A 23225-nucleotide genomic window follows, 5' to 3' on the forward strand; every position below is an offset into this window, starting at 1 on the left:
AACTTTCATTTCTTCAGTAGGTTGGTCTTCAAGCACATTTACTAGTGCACGGCAAGCAGATACAGCGTCAGTACTTCGAGCAAGGCCTTCATTCTGGAAGAGATCACCAAGAGCTAGAGTTGCTAGCAACCTCGCTTGCTGAGCTTGGGTTTGCGGATCCAAGAGGTACTGAGACAATGGTACTATGGCAGACTTGGTAGCCTTAGTTTCTCTGATCTTCACATTGTTCAACAATACTTCCAACAGCCTTGCAGCTGTTTCCTCACACTGATGAGATCTGAGAAGTTCCAAAAGGGCCTCTAAAGCACCACTTTCAGCCATTGCTTCTGCGCTGGTTGCATCATCACTTTCCAGTACCAGAAGAGCATTCAATGCACCAACTACTGTGCTTTCTGAGCCAGAACGAAGCAACCTTACCAACACAGCAACAGGCACTTCCAAATAAAATTCAGAACTAAACTGCAGAATACTTGATAAAACAGAAGCAGCCGATTCCCACAAAGCATGAGGAAGAGATGGATCTGATTGCAATATCACCTTCGACAGTTCAGTGACACCACCCTCTTTAGCAATTTCATTTGGCCATATTAGCGCAATACTAACAAGGGCCTTCACAGCTCTCTGCTGCAATATGTGTATACCAGAGCCAAGAACCCGTATGAGAGGACCAATCACTTGCTGAGTCACTGAATCCTTTTGAAGTTGTTCTTCAAAGAGTAAATGTGATAGAAGCTCAGCAGCCAACTGTTGTACTGCAGGAGCAGGAGAATCAAGCAGGGGGATAATTGGTTCAATAGCTTGGTGGGATGTCAACCTATAGTCAGAACGACACTGTGGATGCTCCAAAATGTTGACAAGAACCTGCAGTGCACTATGCTGCCCATCAGGTCCAAATTCTGGTCTTGTTAGCAGCATAAAAAGGGGCTCAACCACTTTTGAAGCAGAAGATCCCTTAGCTATGCTTGCATTGTTGGTCAATATTCGGAGCAGTTCTGCAAAAGCAGCACAGAGAAAATCGGGTGCCTCATGGAGGATGTCAAGTATGCTCTCAATCACTCCAGCTTTCACCATTTCCATCTTACAAGCAGGCCTGTCTTTCCCTAACTTCACAAGGGCTCTGGAAATAGCTTCGTGGAGCAAGTAATTCTTACCATAGAGGAGGCCAACAAGAGGAATAACTGCACCATGAGCAGCAACAAGTTCTGCAAGTTGCTCATCATCCACAAGTTTATCCAACGCTCGGACAACTGAATGCTGCGCAGGACTGAACTCAGTAACAAGAAGAGACACCAGAGGCTCCACACAGCGAGCTGCAGCCATTGTCGACCTGATTCTTGTATTTCCAAACAGAACACAACACAACTCGGCAGCATCCCCTTTCAGCTCCATTGAGCAATTTGATGAAAGAATCTTGCAAAGAACATCTACTGCATTCATTTCAACATCTGCAACTGCTAAGGCTCTTGATGGATTTTCACTCAGCAACCTCACCAACGCAGCAATTGCAGCATGCTGCTCCCTTTCAGAACCAGTATTAAGAATCTCCACCAAGGGTTGAACGGCTTGCCGAGCACTTTCTGCATTCCTTATATGATCAGCAGAAAATAAGCTTTCCAATGCTTTAGCAGCACTATACCTGGAAGCTCTTCCACCTAACCGTAAAACTGCCACAAGTTGACTGACAGCACCAAATGAAGAGTCATGTCTCCTTATCTCAGCACTGCCAAATAGTATACCTAACAGATCTGTAGCAGCTTCCTCTGTTGCATCTTGAGGACCAAGTGAGAGATACCTAGTCAGTGCTTCCAAAGCTCCTGATTCTACCATTACAATCTTATTTGACGGACAGTCCTTTGCAAGTTGAGTCAGAAGCCCAAGTGCTAAAAATGGTGCTCCAGGACGATCTGGAATTGGTTTGAGAAGATCCACAAGTGCAGGTATTGCTTTTCTAGAAGTAGCACCAACTCTTATGTCTTCAACTCTGAACAACCTCTCAAGAGCAACTTGCTCAGGATAACGCACTAAACCAAACTCTTCTGACAACTGCAAAAGATCACTTATATCAACATCGGCACAGCCAAGTAGGGAAATGAGCCCGCCTGCTGCTCCAGAATTTGCAACAGATAAAAGAGTACCCCTGCTACCATTACAGACTAGGCTGGCCATTGCCTGTGCAGCAAAATATCTGGTGGTCAACTCCTCTGACCTCAACCAGTTTGCAAGTACTGGTATAGATTTCATGGTTGCGTGTGCTCGTATGATATCTCTGTTTTGAAATAAGATTGCGAGCAGCAAAGTATAAATCCATATGCTACTATCTTCTTTAAACTCAATCTGCATAAATTACACCAAGGACCATACCAGGTTAGATGATTAGACTATAAACCCAATATTTGATGGATAGAGAACAATAAATTTATATTATGGATCAGTGTATATAGAAATTCAGAATTGGGCAAATGTATCTCGATCTTCTTCCTTATTGAATGAAAACATAAAGCGGAATAAGAGAGCTGATTACCTGAGAGTAGTGTGAAAAACAATTTGAGATCCTGTCTGTAAGAACTTCCACCGCCCCAGCCTCCATAATCACAATTTTGCACCTTTCATCATGACAGGCGAGAACAGACAGAAGCCACATAACTAAATTAACACCATAAATAACTCCTGTGCTTGAATTATATTCATCATTCTTTGTTTCTTCTTTACTATGCCTATAAATGCTAATGGAGTCATTGTCATCATTCCCTGGGTTTCCCAAAGAAGTAAGCATTGCAACAAGAGATTGAATGAGATGGGTACATAAGTTTGATTCACTAAGATCCTCTGTAACCCTCTGATGACTAACTTTTGCAGCACAAATAAGGAGTGCAGCTCCTCCAATTTTAACCTTTGATTTTGTTGAATTGATCACCCTTTTAGTGATTGATGATATACATCCAGAGGCAGTGGCAACTGTGTCCCCCAATACATCAGGCTGATCTCTGCAAAGTCGGGATAATATTTCAATAGCTTTATCCTGCAACAAGGGTGCTGCATCAGCAATGGATAAAACTATTGGGGTTATGCTTTTCGGGAATTCAGCTAAAACTGCCCATGCAGGTTTTGTTTCTCCAGTAGCTCCTTCTGACCTGGACAGAATAGCAAGTGCCTCGAGTGCCTCTGATGTGGCAACAGATGCATGAACAGATTCTAGAAAAGAAACTAGTGCAAGAACGGTTCCAGCACGATTCACACAATCGGTTAAAGCATAATCAATTTGACGAGAATGGAGAAGGCGAGCAATTGCTGCTGCTGCATGGGTCTTTCCAGATACCGAGCCTTCACGCAAAACTCTAGTAGCTGGGAAAATGATTTCTTCAGCAACTGCTTTCTCTGAAACTTCACTATCCAAAATAAGATTAGCCAAAGCACATGTTGCTAGTTCTGCAACTTCCAGAACTGAAGAGTTAGCAAGCACAACTAACGGAGATAATACATCTCGAGCAACAGCAGCCACATCCCGGTTCTCCTTAATCGAAAGAAATATTGCTGCAAGGCAACGTGAGGCCTCTGCAAGGATACTTACTGATTCAACACTAATCAACTTAATGGCTGACCAAAGAGTTTTAACAGCAATGCTACTTTCACGCAAGTCCTTCCTAGATTCAAAGATTCCAGCTAAAGCTGATGCAGACTTGGCTTGAGTCTCTTCTTTAGTTGAGCTCAATATTTTTATCATTGTCTCAATTGCATCATTAGCAGCACTACCTTCACGTGATATATCATTGAGGGGGACCACCGACAGCATACTTTTCAGAGCATCCAAGACATACACTTTAGATTCAGGTAGATCGCTGGTTAATAATGCAGTAAGTTGGCTGATGGTTGCTGTATCAGATTTATGGATTAAATGATTTAAAGTCTTCGCTGCAATTTCTTTTCCATTTGGGCTTCCATTCTTCAGAAGCCATAATAATGCAGGAACAGCATCAGCACTTTCGACACATGCACGTATATCTTCACTGTGATTGCACAGGTTCCTAAGGATTGATGCTGAATCTTCCTTGGCTTTTGCAGATCCCGTCTCTAGAATCTGAACCAGTGGAGGTATGCCACCAGCAGCAGTAATAGCCCATTTACTTTCGTCGTTCTCATTAGAAAGCAGGCAAAGCAGTGCAACTGCACATTCTTGCTGCTGTTCAGATGAAAGCCCAAGAAGTGATATCAACAGCTGAACCCCTTCACGGCCTTGAAGTGCACGCCAGAGACTTTCTTCACTATTGCAAAGTGTAAGAAGAGCTCTCATAAGCTCATCCTGAACTTCATTTGTAGCCATTGTGATCAAACCAACAAGCAAACGTTTTGCTTCTGAATTAGAGAGTTTAGTTGAGAGTACAGAATTCCCATACAAACTTGCAAGGGCCTCTATGGTTCTTTCCTGAACAAGAAATGGTAAATGAGGTTTGAATTGTGAAACCAAAGTCTGCTCAATAACAACGGGATCTGATGCTCTATTAGATTCTGCTGTACTATCATATATCATAAGAGCTGAAGCTAAAGCCCCTAATGTATCGGCAATTTGGGCAGGTGAAGAGCAAGATCCAAGGCTTTGACCAAGGCTTGAGATCACATATGACAAACCACCAGAAATATTTGCTAAAGCACACATAGCATTCTCCTGCAACGCTTGGGCATACTCACCCTGCATGAATTCTTTTGAAGGGGCTATTGTAGCATTTATCAACACAGGAATACCATTGAAATTAGCTATTTCCCGCCTTGCTTCTTTGCACTGGGAAGAAAGAGATTTTAGAGCACCTGCTGCTTCTGCTCTAACACAAGCTTCATTGCCAGACCCCAAAAGCTTGAGAAGTTGCTTTGTAGCCTCTGAAGCCAGCACCTTAGAACAAACAGATGCATCTTCCATCATCATACTTGCAAGAAGAAAGCACACGTTAGCTTGAGTGTTTGGCTGTCCAGTCGAAAGCAACTTCACAAGTGCATCCACTCCTCGAGCTTGAAAGGTTGCAGTCCAGAATCCCTCCGTGCTGCTGGATAGGTTCTTTAATGCTCCAGTCAACAAGCTATCAACCAAGCTACCAGTCTTGATCCCTTTTTGCAGCTGCTCCCAAAGCACTGGCACAACTCCTTCAGTTGAAAATATTTTTGATCCAACATGATCCCTAGCACCACCTTGAGAAACAGCATAAATTGTTTTTGCAGCTGCAATTTGCCCTTCTGCCGAGCTGGACCTGAGTAGACCAAGCAATGGTGGAATGCATCCTCCAAGCAAGACCTTCACCCTTAGTTCATTCTCCTTACAGAGAGAGCCTAAAACAGTAGCAGCTTGTATCTTAACTCCAACTGAACCTGATCGAAGAAGAGAAACAAGTACTGGAACTGCTTGAGAGTGAGATCCAACAGCACTGAAAGCATTTTCACGAGTATCAATAAGCTCAAGCAACTGCTTCAACGAATATTCCTTCTCTTGTACAGATGAGGAACTTTGACGCAGCTGCTCAATGCATTGAGCAACACTTGCCAATGTCCCATCTGCATCCTCCATGCTACTACGATCCCTGCCAGAAAATTTAGAACAAAAGATAATTTAGGCAGAATTATCCTTTTTTATATTATTATAAGAAGAAACATAGCTTATATAACTAAAAGAAAATACAACACAGAGGACAAGGTGTCCCCTACAAACATCAATTAGTCTACATCGAAAACAAGCAAAAACAACAAAACGGAATTACAAGGCAACATTATCCTAATACGAATCATGGCATGAAAAGGCAAACCCCTAACCTAATAGGAAATAGCTGATGGTAAAACTTAATATTTCAAATTGACAACCTTTACTCCAACTTGATTTTGGTGAAACTAAATATGGTTTCTAGTCAACATTGACAATGCATATGCTCAGTAAATTCTCTACCAAATATTTGTTTTTTTAGATTAAGGAAAAGAAAATAAAGATCATTGACCCTGGTATTAAGACAATGTCTAGTTTCATGTTGAAAGCAGAATGAAGAGTATCAGTATGAGTGAGACAGCACGTAGAGGCATTAAAGTATGTAAGGAGATTAGCACCAAATAAGAACATAATTCCATGAGACTAGACAAGCAGACACTTGCTCAGAGAAAGAAAAATGCCCACCAGCATAATCTACAAGAGCCTTAATGATTACCAAGTGGCAAACAAGTTCCAAGATGCAGACAAAAATAATTACCAAACACCACAAAGAATTTGTAGAAAAAAATTTTAACTCACCTTGAACCCATTTTTATAATAGAATGTGGTGTTGGAGGCTCTGAATCTTGAACTTTTATATCACCATTTCTTTCCTATAATCATAAGAATGAAAGCAATAATCCATTATTAGTTTTCATATTATCTAAAAATGAATCCATCTCCTCTCCTTTTTCTTAATATTATTCTTAATTTTTTCATCACTTGGTCCATTGTGAGTTGCAATTTAACATCAAAGTCTGAACAAATATTTAAGGGGGATAACACAATTATCAGAATATCATTTACTAATTCGATTACACATTTAAATTTTCCCAAACTCCCAGAACCTGAAACACTTAATTTCAGCATAACATAGATTGTCTATCTACACTAATAATTTACACCTACTGCACAATGAGGCTTATAGATTGGAAATTGAAACAAGAACAGGATAAATGTGCTCTAGTGCGTCCCCCCCAGTATTCATAAGAGGCACATGAAACTTTCAGTATCTTAATCATACTCTTTCAGCTGGATTTATAATCTACAATCTCAAATTACGATTCAAGAACAAAAAAAGGAAGAGAAAAGAAGAAAAAAAATCCAAAAAAGACCCATATAAGAAATGAAACAAAAATGACAAAGGAAAGTACCAGATCATTAGTGGCAAGGGTGCTGCCATTGCTGGCAGCAAACCTCCAACCCAGTGTGGTTGCCAGCTTTGCTACTCTTCAAGATTCAAAGAACAAATCAATGAAGAGACCTTGCCCTTCTCCAGATCTACCTCACAGCCTCCTGTCAAACACAATTGCAGACCAAGATTACACACAAACCAATTTCCAATCTACAAATCTTTCCCGGAAAAGGAAAAAGAAAAAAGAAAAACTGAAGCATTGACTTAAGTGAGCTAGTGAAGCTCAATTCAATTCAGATAACACTTGTTCCTCACTTGCATTTCTACAAAGTGGGCTATTTGGGCACAGAACAAAGGAACAGATCAAAGACAATTCACAGAAATTGGACAAGATCGAATCAAGTCCCGAGCTTGTCAGTGGGTAGTCAAAATGTGAAACTAAAAAATGCAACCCAATTCATATTTTTGTATGTGTGTGTGAAATTGCAGCGCAGAATCTGAAGAATGCAACAAAAGTGTTGACCTCAGATTTGGAAGAAATTACAATCAATTGGGTCAGAAGAAGAACCAACGCAAATGAGAGAGAGAGAGAGAGAGATGGGGTAAGCTCACCTTGAGAGAGTGAGAGATGGGGAAGCTGTTTGGTGCATCAATTCAATTGGGTTTCGTAAAAGACACGGGAAGAGAGCATCAAGAGCAAGAACACCGCAACTACAACAACCAACAGCTACAAGCAACAAAGAAGCTAAAATGAAATGAAAAAGCACTCACAATCGGACACAGATTGATATAATTTTCCCTTTTTTATTTTTCTCTTTTCTTTTTTCTTCTTTTGGTCCTTTTTTTTTATATATATTTTATTTTATTTTTGTTTGTTGGACGAGTTTTACGTTTCCATAGATACTCTCTGAAGCCAGAGAGTGAGAGAAGGAGAGAGAGAAAGAGAGAGAGAGAGAGAGAGAGGGTGTGGGACAGACAGCCGCACCGTCACAGCCTAATAAGACCACCGACAATTTGCAGCGTAAAATGCTTTCATGGCTTGGCTTCGGCTTTTTTTTGGAGCTCCAGCTAAGATTTTATTTTATTTTATAATATTTTTTCTTTTTATTTTCACCATTGCATCTACAAAGCGAAAAGAAATATTTAAAAACACAATAAATACAAAAATAATAATTTTATTGATAGTCCAAAAGAAAGGAATTTTTGAACTGCAATAACAACTTCCAAAAATATTACCTCTAAATTTCGTATAAATATTTCAGGAACAAAATTTTCGGCAATTTGAATTTAAGCTATTACGAAAAACAATATATAAGTTTTGTGAAATTGTGCAAAAGAAAATGTTGGAAAGGAATTAATGAAATTACCACATGAGATTTATGCAATTTGTCCTAAATGCATAATTTGTTGGAAATAATTCTAAATATTAATTTTCAGAAATAATATTTTTTGGAGAATATAATACCAGATGGAATATCAAGAGATTCATACCACATGGAAAATAATAAAAAAAGGTAGAAGGTCGGCTCAATATCTTAAGCTGAGCCAAGCCAAATGGAAAATCAAGAGATTCATCCTATCTCTCTCTCTCTCTCTCTCTTGTTGATACTCTTTCTCTTTCTTAGTTGGCTGGAAATTATGTGTGCAATTTATTATTTTATCAATAAAAGGCAATTAGTGGCATTGGCATAGCCAAGTAAGATACAACTAATAAGGATACAACTATAACTAATTAATATTCAACAATTCTTATTTTTTGTGCTAAGCTAACTGAAAACTCAGCATTTTGGCATACTAGCTAAACTTTCCTTATGTACCACGTGCCTTATACAAGCGATAGTCTGAATGAGAGGGGTGAGGGGGATTTCTCACACACGCTATAACGGTGTCATGGGAATTCAAACAAAAGACCATTAATCTACAAGTCAAGACCCTTTTTCACTGAGTTAGACCATGTTGGCATAAATTATCCACTCTTATTAGCAGCCTCATAGTAAAAAATAAATATATAAAAAAAAATAGAAAAATCCAGTTTTATTTTATCTGCCAATTTACCCAACCATTTGAACCCTACAAATACCCCATTTACTAAGCTTTCTTACAGCCAGAATCTAGTAAGTCAGGACTTGAAAACTAGTTGGGTATTGATTGTAGCAATCAATTAATTGAGTAGACAGCAGGACTTTGTGTAAATCCAAAGTGAAAGCTTGGAAGTCTTTTAAAAAAAATTTCTAAATCAAATAATTCCTCTTGTCTGTTAGCATTTTCTTGTAGGACCTGGGAAAATGATTGAGACCCAGTACCAGGCAGTCTTGTGATAAAAGCTGAAATGGAAGAATTTCATTCTAATGGCTCGCTACATGGATGTTGTCCGTAATTTAAAAACATGCACGTCACAACATACGTAGTATTTTATACAAAATGTCTCGATGTTATTAGTACTGGAACAAATCACCCTGATTAGAAGTGAGTAGTAACAATTTCCTTCATTACCCAAAAAATAAATAAAAAATAAAAACCAGAGGATCAACTAGTTGTTGGTGTGTTGATAAATATTTTTGTGAGTGGCAGTGGAGCCCATGGGTGAGGGCCATGTTCTTTTCATTTTTTTAATGTAAAATGGTTTTCATGCGAGTTGATTTCTCACCAATTATGATTAAGATTGATAACTCTCACACTAACAAACGAATCAATGATTATAGATTGTAATTTGCAACCACGTCATCTTCGCTGTCAAGTGATATACAATTTGCAATCAGCAAGTTTCCGATTGTCAGACGCGGATGTTTCTTCATGTGTAATGCTGCAGGTAAGTTAGGAATGTGACATTTGCGCTAAGTTTATTTATTAATTAATAATTTCAGGCACATGCGTGTTTCTTGGGGTTATTCGCAGCAATGGTCCCTTAACTATACCCGTATTTACAGTTTGGTCACTCAATTCAATTATTAGTTGCAAAGGTCACTCAAGTAGGTGTTTTGTTGCACCATTAGTCCTTCCGTCAAGTTTGTGACTTTTTTTGTTTAAAATGATGACGTGACAAGCATATCTTAGATTATTGATGGGCAAATGTGACTTTTCAGTTAGGATTATTTGTAACAATGATCCCTTAACTATACTCGGAGTTACATTTTGGTCACTCAACTCCAACAAATAGTTACAGAGGTCACTCAATTAGGTGTTGTGTTGCACCATTAGTCCCTACCGTTAGAGAGACTTGACGGTAGGGATTAACGGTGCAACACAACACCCAATTGAGTGACCTCTGCAACTAATAATTGAATTGAGTGACCAAACTATAAATATGGGCATAGTTGAGGGACCATTGCTGCAAATAACCCGTGTTTCTTGAATTTTGACAAATGTTTATTAAAAAAAAAAAGTTGTAGAAAAATAATATCATTTTTTTTGGTGAACAAGGGAGGGGTAAGAACCCCCAACAGCCAAAGAAACTAAACAACACAAATCATACGAGGTTTAGACAACCCCAGTAGGTCATCCACCAACACAGAGCCAAGCCAATCAGGAGCCTCATGAAGCAGATACAAATCCAAATCCAGGTTATGACTCCAACTAGCCAATCTGTCCGCAACAGTGTTCTTCTCCCTGTAAATATGGTAAATCTCATAGCTCTCAAACTTATTTAGGATCCCCACGCAACTGGACACCAAAGTAGCAAGAGGATGAAGGAGGAGAAGATTGTGTTGTTGGATTAGTTGAACTGCAATAGCAGAATCCATCTCAATAATGAGTTTAGACATTCTACTATCAGCAGCAAGCTTCAAACCAAAGAGAAGACCCCAAAGTTCAGCCTCCAGCACCTGGCCTATCCCTAAATTAATAGCAAAACCACCATTCCACTCTCCAAGTGAATTTCGAAGGACCCCTCCAGCACCAATACATCCAGAAGCAGCCTGTCGAGAGCCATCCACATTGAGCTTGATGGTACCATGAACAGGAGGGCTCCAAGCAAGAAAAACCTGTGTTTTCACAGTGGCTTTAGTAGTGATAGTCAAAGCTTTAATCCAGTCTTGAACCGCTGAGAGAATAACCATCCTAGGACAAAAATCATTTTAAGAACACAAAATTTTCGACCGAAAAAAGAACTCAAAATTTCTTACTTGGTAAGAAATTAAATATAAAAGTTATGAGAAAATTAAATGTCAATAGTACCTCTAAAATCGCCATTACAATAACACACAACTATGTCCAAAAGTTTGAATTTTTTTTTTTTAAAAAAAAAACTATGGCCAAAAGATCTTTCAATTGTCAGGAGGCTTGGTAGTACCGTACAAATTAGGAGTGGACTTAGTTTAGATAATTGAATTGAGAGACTGGAATCACCCATCGAATTGACCAAATTGGTGGAGGAAATTCTGATTTGATGCCGACCACATTCAGTTTACCTAACAAACGGTTTAGTGCTGGTCGATTTATTGATGGGATAAATAGAAAAGTAAATCTTGAAGGGAGGCTCAGAGGAGAAACACTCGCATGTCATGGGCATAACAATGTTTTACTATCCCCATCTAATAATGCTCCGTCATGTGGAATCCTTATTACTCGTGGCTGAGCGTGATTGGTTACGGATAGGAAAACATTGTTATCCCTGTGATATACAAGTTTTTCTCGACTTAGAGAAGGAAGAGTGTTGAGGCGAAGCTTGGGTGAGAAGTGCAATGTGCATGTTTTTTTTATCTTGTGGCATGAAGGCTTGTCGTTGTCTTGAGTAATGAATCTATTCCTCTAATGGGTAAACCTGAATGTCACATTAATCCATACACGAGCTTCAATTTTTCACCAAAAAGAAAATCATTGTGTCACCTGACACCAATTCCGTTAAAAAATATATCTTTTTTTTTTTTATATAATACAAACGATATTTTAAACTACAAGGGTTGGAAGTTTCTCTCACACTACCAGAGTGCCATTGAAGTTCGAACTTGATACCCCTAATCTGTAAGTCAATGCCCTTTTCCATTAGGCTAGACCTTTGTCGAAATATGTATTAAAAGTAATGTGTCATGCACATGCCTGACTTAAAATAATAATGGTAACAATAAGGCTTAAAATGCAAAAATAGTCCATGTGTTATATCATGGTGGCCAATTTAGTAACTGTGTTCTGAAGCAGTGCTACAGCCTATAATGCCATTATAGCATGCAAAATTCTTTTGCAGCATTTGAAACAAAATGCCGCGCAAGGGGGTAACAGATAATCTTCTCAAGCTCAAGACGAAAAATACAATTGCTCAGAAAACTTCCCATGAAATTAACCCCCCCTCCTCCCCAAAAAAATAAGTGACATTTTCAATCATACTGTCGGTAACACATTATGATTTGTTTGTTTACATCAGAACCAGGCAATTATCGGGAGCTACAACACTAGACCAAAGAACCTTGATGTATATCAAATATGCAGCCTCAGTATGCGTACTCAAGAAGTGGACTTTATGTGACACTGATAGAAGTAGCATACGATTGGAGAAGTGTAAGAGCTTGGTCTGTGATAGCCCTATTCCTAGCACGCTTCACCCATTCACGCACTACTTCTGTTGCTTGGGTGCCTTTCACGCCTTCTTCAAGTGCCTCTGCTGCTTCGGCTATTTTCCCGTCAGCAAGGCAGGACTCCACCTTGTTGATGATGGATTCAATTCCATCCCCAGATTGGTCAACTTCCTTTACCTAAACAAAATCCCAAAAACAAGTACAATGAACATTCGAATAAGTTAATTTATACTAGTGATTTAGAATGGAAAACCCAGGCCGCTTATCTACTTACCTTCAACCAGGATGCTATATGTGCCAAGGAATGTGCCAAAATGCCGCCACCACCAAGAGGGATTAAGCTGAGGTGCCGTACTGTCCCTTTCAAGGCATCAAACTGCAAGAAGAATGAAGTTAGTACAGCACTAAGTATTACCCCACTTACTAGGATTTCAAGAATTAACAATTCAGAACTTGAAGCACTCAACTATTCTCATTTCATACTAAGGATTTCCATAATTCTTGTATCTGCAGCAAGTTGAATTAATATCTCATATATTTTTTGTATGGATAATCATTAACTCACAAAATGGCTCGCACTGAACCTGTATCCTTTATGCATTTATTAAGGAAGTCGCTAAGCCAAATTTTTGAATATCCCAACCAAATAGAAGACCAGTGATCAAACAAACATTTGAGAATACTTGAAATGTTAGTCAATACGTCCTTAATGAAGCATATTAAATTTAATCTTACACGTTTTTACAACCAAAAAGTACGCACGAGATAGAGAGAGGGAAATTAGAAACAAGGCTTCAATTTGTCCAGGACAAAGGGAAAAGGAGTAAAAAGGTTTCCAAATTCCGAGCATATGAAGCGGTGCATTTCAGTCAGCATGATAAAACAATTTAAGGCAAAATACTAAAGAGATCCTAGTCAACAATAACTATTTAAGAATATCAGCCCCAATTAAGTTCTATAGTCATGTCTTTAAAATGACAAATGGGGCAATTGCCACCCTTGCTAATAAATGAACAAATGAGTAGACAGAATCTCATCAACAGTTCTGAATGCTTATATACAGAACAATTCAACCCAAAAATCTAATCAGACATCTTTCATGCAGTAGTAACATAGAATATGTTACGTATAAATAACCTGTTGCTCTATGTATGACTTCTGAGGCAACTCTTGAGCACAATTTTAACAACTTTATGTCAAAAAACTTAGACATGCATGAATTACTAGCAGGTCAACGTTGGGCATTCAAACTATCTAGGAGGAATATTATTCCTCCCGTCAACTATATAAAGCAGTAAGGTCGATGTCTTGGCCATTAATTAGAGTGGACCAAAGCAAAGTTCAATCGTAAAAGTAAAAGGTTACAGAAGGATGTTAATAGTTGACGGCATACGAAGGGTGAGTCCATTAGCAAATATTTAATGAAGTAAGAAAATAACTAACCTTCTGATTCAATTGCAGTAAGGTATCTGTGCCATTCCTTCGTGTTTCCTCAGGAAGAGATGACAGGACCAAATCTAAAATTGAATCTTTATCAATGCCTTCAAGATAAGTGTGCAAAGCCTCTATTTCTGTCTGGATTGGTAATCCTTTTGAAAGTGCATCTTCTAGTGCAAGTGCTCCCTGCAAAGAACAACAAAACATATCATTGTTAAGAAGTAACTTACAGGCTTAGAAAATCACTGATGAGGGTATTAACACATTAAGTTATCTTCTAAATAAAAAGTTGGAAGTCAACGAAAAGAATAATAATATTCACCAAAGCAAGCTTGTGAGCAGAGTGAGTCTGACGAGCTTCTTCAGATCTTGCATAGAATGCCACACACAAGGCATTTATCTATAAAAAGAACTTAAACATCAGATTTCGTAATGGACCAATTAGTCATTATTAGAGACATTAATACAGACAAACGTACCATGCACCACCCAACATAGAACTATTTAAGCAAGATTCATCAGTAATTATCACAAAGCTGTATACAATTGAAGTTTACATGAATTAACCCTCTGAACAGGTCATATGTGGACCATTAAGTATGACTTCATTACTAAACTTTGATATACAGATATACAGTTAATTCACTTTTTGACATACAGAGGCTTATAATCTAGAAAAAGCAAGCAAAACTACAAGCACATTTATATATTTAGAGCAGTTTACACCATTTAATGTGGCCTGCAAACTGGAGTTACATTTCCTTCATGTTGAACATGGGCAAAATGGATCTACAAAAAAATAAAAAAAATAAAAAATTTGTATCCCAGCATCTATCACCCTCCTCCTTATTGTTTTGTTCCTTTCCTAAACTACAAAGTTCAAGTAGCCACTAACATAACTACGACTGATTGTATTTGACTGCTTGAATGAAGTGGGAATTTACATCACATATGGGTGAAGTGAGTTCATTTTCTGAGCAATATTCTATTAAGCAACTGTTATAGGCAACACTATGAAGCATCCCCACCTCTATTTTTCTGGTTTTAAATAATCCCCTCAAAATATTAGCATTTTCACTAAAACCCTTTTTTTTCCAGACAGTTCAAATATAAATCAACAGCAAATTAGGACCATAAATCCACATTTTGGTGTGTTCATCCATTCTTAGGTGATTTGAGCAGTCATCTTACGTGAAGATTTGCTTCTGCCATTTTCTCAATCTGGGTTGTCTTCTCACTTGCAATGGCTGCTGCCAGTTCTGCTTTTGCTAATTCCTCAACCTTTTTTAACTTCATTTCTTCTTCATTTTCCTGCATTTACTTAAAATTATCAACTTCAATTTACCAGTCATCATCTGCTGATGCACCATAAAGAAAGAAAAAAGGCTTAATCATCGATGTGTCCCTTGTGCTTCACCAAAAATCCCACTTTACCCCCTACATTTCAAACTGGGTCAATATGCCCCCTGTGCTTTCTTTCCGTGTCCCTCGTTCCCCGTTCCCCCATTCCGTCAATTTGGTTAGTAAAATCGTTAACTTGCTGATGTGGCATAGGTATTTTAGTAATTTTAGCTATTACAAAATTTCAAAATCTAAATTAAATTTAAAAAACAATTTAAAAACATTTTAATAATAATAAGATTAGAAAGATAAAAATTTAAAAAAAAAACCCAGCACCCGAATAGCCCCACTACCACACCACCACACCTCCCACCATAACCCAACCCTTCCCCATGGCCAACTACCGGCCCCAACCCATGGCCACCATTCCCTCCCCATCTCGCCACTCTGGTTTCTCCTCCGCCGTGGTAAAAAACTATTGAAAATCAAAATAAAGTTCTTCATGACTGCACAGAGAATATGGGAAAAGGACACGCATGAAATCAAACCTGGTTGGAAAAGAAAAGAGAAGCTGTGGCTTGGGGTTTTGGTGTTTGGGTACTCTGTTGGGGTGGCTAAGGCTTGGGGCAGATTGGATTATTGAGGTTGGGCGTGAATTTGGGGTGGCGGCTAGGGGTGAGTATGGCTGGGGGGTGAAGGTGGCTAGGTGGATTGGAGGGAGTGTTATCAATGTTTTGTTGTGGGTATATCACCTGGGTGGGGAGATCATATTTGAACCATGGCGGAGTGCAGGCCGGGTGGGGGCGAGAGTAGGGCGGTGGGAGGTGTGGTGGTGCTGGGGCCTCTCTTTTTTTTTTAAATCTGTCTAATCTCATTTATTATTAAAATGTCTTAAAACTAGTTTTTATATTTAATTTAGATTTTGAAATTTTTTAATAGCTAAAATACTAAATTAGCAATGCCATGTCAGCAAGTTAACGGTTTTACTAATCAAATTGATGGAATGAGGTAACGGGGGACGCAAAATTAAAGCACAGGGGGCATATTGACCCAGTTTGAAATGTAGGGGGCAAAATGGGATTTTCGATAAAGCACAGGGGGCGCATCGACAATTAAGCCAAAAAAATTTAAAAAGAAACTGACAGCACCAAAGTAATTATGCACCTTCTGCTCAAGTTCTGTCTTAAATTCCTCTTCAAGCTTTTCTTGAAGTGACTTGAGTGCAGCAGCTGCTTTTGCTCTTTCTCTCTTTAATTCCTGAAAAACCCAAAAAGAAAAAAAATGTAAGAACAACAGCTACATCTGAAGTAAATAGAAACTATTTGTAGGTCCTGAATAGTCAAAACAAACTGGATCTGAGGGTGGGGAAGAATCTCATGAGACTTTGTGCACATGCAGGTTATCTATCTCCACTCCTCATGCATTACATTACTAGTGTCTTCCAATTTCCAACACAATCTGTGTCCTCATATAGACCTTCATGCAGAGAAGTGACGCTATTTTCTAAACTCACAAAGTTCTTCAATAATAGAACCAAAGATTTATTCAAAACCCAATTCAGGTTTAGACTTCTGACATGATTGCAAAAATCCACCCCCCTCCCTCTCCCTCTCTCTAACAAGAAGATAGTCTTTGAAAATAAAACAAAGAGAAGATATATAAGAGAGCTCTTTAACCTTGTCTAGCATTGCTGCCTTTTCTGCAAGCATGAGTTCCCTGACCCCAGCATCCTTTAGTTTCTTTTCATACTTCTCCTGTGATGAGGTAGGTGGTCAAATTCATGAATAGTACAGAGCTCTCAACAACACTTTAGTCGACCATTTTAAAGCAAGGGAATAATAAATTCTTGTAAGTAATATTAGAAACCTTTAACGTTCTCTTTTCTTCAGAAAAAACACGAGCGTCTAACTCAGCTTGCCTTTTTTCAGCAGCATGAATGGCTTGTAAGAAGTCAAGAACTAGCTTTCCATCCTTGGATATGTAAGCATCATTCAACCCTTCAATTGCATCAACGAGAGCCTGTTATTCAGAGAACCAGAATTTAGTGAGTTCCATTGGACATTCTCTTTTGGCATTGCAACAGCACTATGCATAGAAGAGAAAAAAAGTAAAATAAAATAAATGCTGATTACTACCTCTTTTTCTTTAGAAACTTGATCGTTTTCATTGTTAGAGTTGGTTGTGATGCTTTTATCAGCCTCATCGCTCAGATTATATGTCTTGAGGAGAGAACCTGATGGTTCTTCATTATTACCTAATGCAACCTGTAACAAAGTTCCACCAAAAGCAACTTCATATAAATACCATTCAAAATAAGCTCCCCTTTGATGTTAAAGTCTAAATGACAATGTTAACATAATTATTGTGATGTATCAAGTTTCATTGATAAGTGCAGCCTAAAATTCTAGCATTCACAAGTGTATCCACAAGTATTCAGCTTGTTAAAAGGAACCTAAATGAGAACTACCTCTGCCTTGTCTTCTGTGATATCCTGTTGATGCGGCAATGTTTTCACCTCATTTTCTTGCTGCTGATCTGCATTAGTCTGCGAAACTATTGGCGATGTTTGTACCTCCTCATTTATCTCCACACTAGTTTTTTCCTCTGTGCTCTTCACATCTACATTCCCTTCAGATGATAACCCAAGATTTGCATTTTGGGAAAACTCAGGCAAACCTTTCTCACTTGTTATGTCACTCTCAGATTTATTATCATCCACCTGAGAATGTTCTTCACCATCTCTTCCACTCAAACCCTCAACATGAGCAACATCTGAATGAGTTTCAATCTTCTCCTCAACATTGCCAGCTTTTTCTTCATCGTGCTTTTCTTCTTCCACAAGTTTTTCCTCCACACCAATTCCAGCTTCCTTATGCGAATCAATCTTCTCTTTTGCACCGAAAATTGAGTCTAGATACCCAGTTTTGTAAGCTCCCACAAGCCCAGCACCAACAACAGCACTTCCAAGGAAAACTTTGGCACTCGAACCGCCGTTCTCCGGCGGCGGCGGCGGCGGCAAACTGCCTGCACCACCAGGTTGCTGCGGCGCAGTTTTGGACGCTGCGGCGGAGAATTCCCTTCTCAGAAATCTCGAAACGTGCTGCAAATTTGAAGTCCCTATGTGTTATTATCAACAAAAGCATCACCAAATTCATACACTAACTAGCTCTAAATCAAGTGGAAATTTACATGCCTGAGTTGAAATCGACCTCGGAATCTTCCTAAGTCCACGACGACACGAAATTTGCAAAATTGATCTGTGGAACAAAGAAGAAACAGAGTGTCAATAGAGGCATTGGCGTCGCTGAAAGTAATTTGATAGAGAGATTCCTGAGGATTTCCAGTACCTTCGAAACATGGCTTTGTGTGAGAGAGAGAGAGAGAGTGAGGCGCGAAAGGGCGGAGGAGGTGTTTGATGAAATGACGGAGTGAGTCGGTGAGCGACGGAAAAGAGGGCTCGCTTTGGAGGGCTAAAACGAATCGTTTTGGGTTATTAGCTTGGGCCGCGCATATAATAATAAGCCCTAGACTTTCAAAATAAAAAGGTTTTATTCTCTGTCTGACCAAGGAAGAGCCCAGCTCCCAAGCCAACTCCACAGTAAGTCCCTGCTTCTGCTTCTTCTCCTTCTCGTTTTCACTGTTTATGAAGCTCTCTCAGTCTCATCCATGGCTTAACAAAACTACAGCAGAAAAGTAGAAATCCTAGAAAAACCAAAATAAAATAAAAAAACGAAATATAATTTTTTTTCTAAGGAAATGTGTCATTATCTAAACCCTAAACCCTAGACTTTGTTCATAATCTTATTGAGAGTTTCTTTTAATAATTATTTGATTTTAAATCCTGTAGTTCCTTTCTGTTTATGAGACTTTTTCTTATTTATATGTTTTCTTTTTCTTTCTCTATTATGTAGGTATAGCTTTGCTGTTGAGGACAAACTTTCTGTAAGAATGGTTGATTTCCTCTTTGATGATATTTTCACCATTGAGAAAGTGGATCCAGATGGCAAAAAATTTGATAAAGGTTTGTCTGAATTCTTGTTGCCCTCTTATGATTGTATTGAAGGGACTTATGATTCTCGTAACCGAAAAAAAAAAAAAAAAAAAAGGGACAGGAGATTACAGTTTGTACTGATAAGAAGTGAAGCAAATTGTTACCAAAAAAAAAAAAGTGAAGCAAATTTTCCTTGTCCTAAATATAGTCTTTTTGTTTTTCAAGCTTCACCAGATGCAACTATCTGCCTTTCAAGCTTTTCCATCAACTCCTTTTTAGATTAATTATGGTCATGATATGCAAACAATGGAGAAAACAGTTGTCCTCTCGCTGGTGGTCTGTGGATATTGTTTTCTTTTTTTTTTCTTTGAAGTTGTGTAGGGTTGAGGTTTATTTGATTTATGCTACATTGAATTTTGCAATTTAAAAATATGGAGAAATTTCTTCTAGACTGTTTTTAATGGTTTCTTTCGGGTTTTGAGACGTTGCTTTGATTTGATAAATTGTGTAGAGGAGTTCATTGTCACCGACCCCATATAGTTATAAAAGACCTTTTACATTCTATTAGCTTAGGCATGATCGATAAAACTTTTGAATTTTTCTGGAAAATACTCTAATGCTTTTTGGGTGCTTTTGTTTAAATTTTCACAAATGTGCGTCTTTAGTTTCCCGAATTGTAGCACAAAGTGAGAAGCATGGTGTGTCGCTGATCCTAGATGTGAATACGGAGATATATCCGATGCATGAGAAGGATAAATTCTTGATGGTGCTGTCTCCCACACTTAACTGGAGCGGAGCACCTGTTGCTGGAAAACAGGGACAGGTACTGTACTATACTTATGAGGTGAACTTAGAGAGCGGGTGTATCAAAATTATGTCAATTTTAAATGGGAGAAAATTCCATCCACAGATTCATGTCTAAGATTAGCATCTTCCTTGCTTGGCCAATATCCCATGATCACTCGGTGCTGATAATCATGATGGTGTGGATTGTGTAATTGAACAGTGATGAAAATTAAGAATAACATTCTGTTGTAGTTTGTATTTCAACATTTTCTATGGACTAGTGCCTGTATGTTGTGCTTTCTGAATAATTGCCCATTTACTGAAGATGATTACCTTTTGGCAGGTTGAGCAGAAATCTCTTGCAGACAAGTTTGATTATATAATGCATGGATTGCTGTATAAAATGTCAACAGCAAAAGGAAAATCAGAGTATTCAAAAGAAGGTGTCAAAGTGTAAGTGACTACTGCTCAAACTATATATTTCTTGCAAATTATTCACAGAGTGATCATTACTTCCATGTTGAATTAGCGTATTGAGGTACAGTGATGTCTGGCAATTATTTAGGGATTGCTTGTGAATGCAACTAGAACTTATGTTGTAGAAATCATAAAAGGGTTGAGATCCATTTGGTCTCTTTTATATTGCTTTCGTCTTATAATATCTCGAATTTAAATTGTCCGAGTGAAAGAAATCCATTTCTGTTAATCTGAATTTAGTGGCTTTGTGGTTATCTAATTTACTGGGTTTTCTAATTGGCTTCAGGGAGGTATATGCTTCATTTGGTGGGCTTCAGATGATGCTGAAAGGCGATCCAACCAGTTGTACTAAGTTTAAGATTGATCAGAACATGTTTTTGCTTATTAGGAAATTGATATGAAACTTTGTCATATAATTGAACACTGTGGCTTGTTAAACTCACAATTTTTCTGTATACGCCTTTAGATACACTAATTCTACTTTTGTGTTTCATTAACGGTGATATGTTGCAGATTTTCAATGTTCTGATATTCCTTGTTTCTTTTTTTACTTGGTGAACCGTTTTCTGAGATTAGGCAGCGGGCTAATAATTTATAGTGTATAAGGTAAAACAAAAGATATATTATTCCCAGACTTCCACAGGCAAAAATCTTGGATGATTTTGAACTCAATAAATTCTCAATTAATCTCCTTTTTTATGAAATTATTATTAATCCTCCTATCAATTGGTTTATCCCTTATTAGGGGATGGCCATGGTGCAAACTTTTTTTGTCTGCATTTCTTTTCATATTTGAAGGGGAAAAAAAGAATTGTAGACTTTGTGTGGGAATTGCGTATAATTTGATTGTGTTGATATTTGCTCTTTCATGCATCTTCTTTGTTATATTTAGAGGCTCTGGTTGTAAATCTCTCTAGAGAATAAGAAAATGACAAAACAACTGCCAATATAGAAATTAAGACAGTTCGAAAAGTAAATAGAAAGCAAAAGTAAATTGAACTTATAATAACTTAAAAATATAAAATGCCAACAAAATGTCACTGGGGCTTGTTCTTTTCTTTTTCTTTTTTCTTTTTCGGGTAAGAGGGGCCTTGTGCACATAGAGGGCGTGTGCTTAGAGCAAGTCCAGCAGCTAAGGCTGGACTCGAGCTGGGGGGGTTTTGGGCGAAAAACAGGTTCCAGCAGTGCAGGCTAGCCCGAGCTGCATGTGGGGGCCACGAAGACAGGCTGGCCAAAGGGCAAGTCCAGCCCCAGGTCCAAAACTTGGGCGGGCTGACGTCAGCAACAAAAAAAATTTTAAAAAAAATCTAAAAAAATACAAAAAAATTCAGATTTTTTTAAAAATAAATACTTAGTCATATTTTTCACTTCCCACACCAAAAATCTTATCCGAAAATATTATCCAAATTAATTGTTTAGGTAAACAAATTTGTGAAAAAAACATAAAAATGAATAGTGTTTGCCCTTTGCCATGGCAACTGCTGGAAACCAACATTGCTTTTTGCAAGGGCAGCCACTATTCACGTGAATATATACATAAAATAAGACAATGAGGTTTCAACCTAAATAAACTCTAGCCCAGCCGTCTTTTTGCAAGAACTCCAAAGACTCCAGCCGCCTAAAATCCCGCAGCTCCTAACTGCTTAAATCCCGGCTGTTCAAATCCTGGCTGCTCCCAAACTGGACTCCAAATCTAGGCTGCAGCCTCCAGCGCAGCCTGGCCTCCTTCTCCAGCCATACTTTTAAACATAGCTTATTAGTTCATAATTGTATATCAGTTTGTACCCCTCTAGCTTATGATTTGGTTATGTTATTGAGTTAAACTTGTGTTTTTCATCCCTTTTCTGTTTATCATTCAATTCATTGGGCCTTAGGTAGTAATGGTGGCTTTGGATAGGAAAAGATGCAAAATGGTGCAAAAACGAGCAGACTGAGTTAGCAATTTGTTTCGGCCTTATCTTCCTCCTCCCAACTTTTATTGGCCCAATTTATATGTGGTTGGAAAGAAGAGATTCTGAACTGCAAGATGGACTGCTAAAACGTATCAATTGATGAAGTCAATCCCAATCCGTGGGCCCATCAAAATGCACACCATACATTCCAGTCTATTTTCGGCAGTCAACTTGCAAGGCCCAAAACGTACACTTGTACTGCTCATATGGGAATGCATTCTTCATACAAGTTGTTCCAATGGGTGTCTATTATGACATATCCAAATTTGAGCCCAATTTGATACATATTGAAAACCTCAAGCCTTCCTACACTAAGCCTAGTTCAGAAGAATCTTTTATTTCCAACAACCCAAAGAAAACCCACATGGGTTGGCAGTAAAAGGCAACCACAATTGAACACCTTTGAACACCCATGTGAAGAAAGCTTGAGGTGCAGCAAAAGAAGTATGAGATGAGATTGATTCCAACCACACTAACATAGACAAGATAAAGTGGGAGTTATGGATTGTATTAAAGGAGGAATGGTGGTGTTGGATTTCATCATGATGTTCCTCCCTCTTAGCCCTATAAATAGAGAAGTCTTCAAGCTACAAAATTGACTTCAGCCATCCTCCACACTTCCATCATTCCATCAACACATCCAGAAATCATCCTCATACATTCCCACAACCTCAAACACTCCAACAATCAACCCAATACTCTAAATTGCCCCAAAATCACCAAAACAGCTCCAGAAAACCTCCCTTCCATTTCCCTACGAATTTCCTCTTTCTCAACCATCACCACTCACCCAAACTCATCCCAAATCACTTACTAGCTGTCATACATCATTCTAGACGTGGGGAAGCTCTTGGAGAAGCATTAGACATGGAGAAGCACTTGA

At 38.5% G+C, this 23225-nt stretch overlaps 2 protein-coding genes and 1 pseudogene across 2 annotated transcripts; 1 reads left to right on the forward strand and 2 right to left on the reverse strand.

Annotated features, from left to right (window-relative positions):
- Positions 1-3: 3 nt before the first annotated feature.
- On the reverse strand, positions 4-7764 carry LOC110747786 (protein CELLULOSE SYNTHASE INTERACTIVE 1 pseudogene; annotated as a pseudogene).
- Positions 7765-11917: 4153 nt separating this feature from the next.
- On the reverse strand, positions 11918-18641 carry LOC148285842 (MICOS complex subunit MIC60, mitochondrial-like). The gene is made up of 12 exons (XM_088246553.1): positions 18484-18641; positions 18330-18393; positions 17604-18236; positions 17272-17400; positions 17003-17155; positions 16813-16890; positions 16301-16393; positions 14987-15106; positions 14118-14195; positions 13802-13981; positions 12633-12734; positions 11918-12535 (listed from the first exon to the last, which is right to left on the reverse strand). Exons 1-12 carry the CDS (start codon positions 18492-18494, stop codon positions 12302-12304), a joined length of 1875 nt encoding a protein of 624 aa, XP_088102679.1. The 5' UTR covers positions 18495-18641; the 3' UTR covers positions 11918-12301.
- A 10-nt stretch (positions 18642-18651) lies between these two features.
- Positions 18652-20887, forward strand: LOC110744659 (DNA-directed RNA polymerases II and V subunit 8A). The gene is made up of 5 exons (XM_088246554.1): positions 18652-18734; positions 19048-19157; positions 19793-19950; positions 20257-20366; positions 20677-20887. Exons 2-5 carry the CDS (start codon positions 19085-19087, stop codon positions 20789-20791), a joined length of 456 nt encoding a protein of 151 aa, XP_088102680.1. The 5' UTR covers positions 18652-18734; positions 19048-19084; the 3' UTR covers positions 20792-20887.
- Positions 20888-23225: the final 2338 nt, after the last annotated feature.

The sequence above is a fragment of the Prunus avium genome, unplaced genomic scaffold (genome assembly GCF_965620075.1).
Source record: "Prunus avium unplaced genomic scaffold, drPruAviu1.hap1.1 HAP1_SCAFFOLD_1397, whole genome shotgun sequence".
In the NCBI taxonomy this organism is placed as follows: domain Eukaryota; kingdom Viridiplantae; phylum Streptophyta; class Magnoliopsida; order Rosales; family Rosaceae; genus Prunus; species Prunus avium.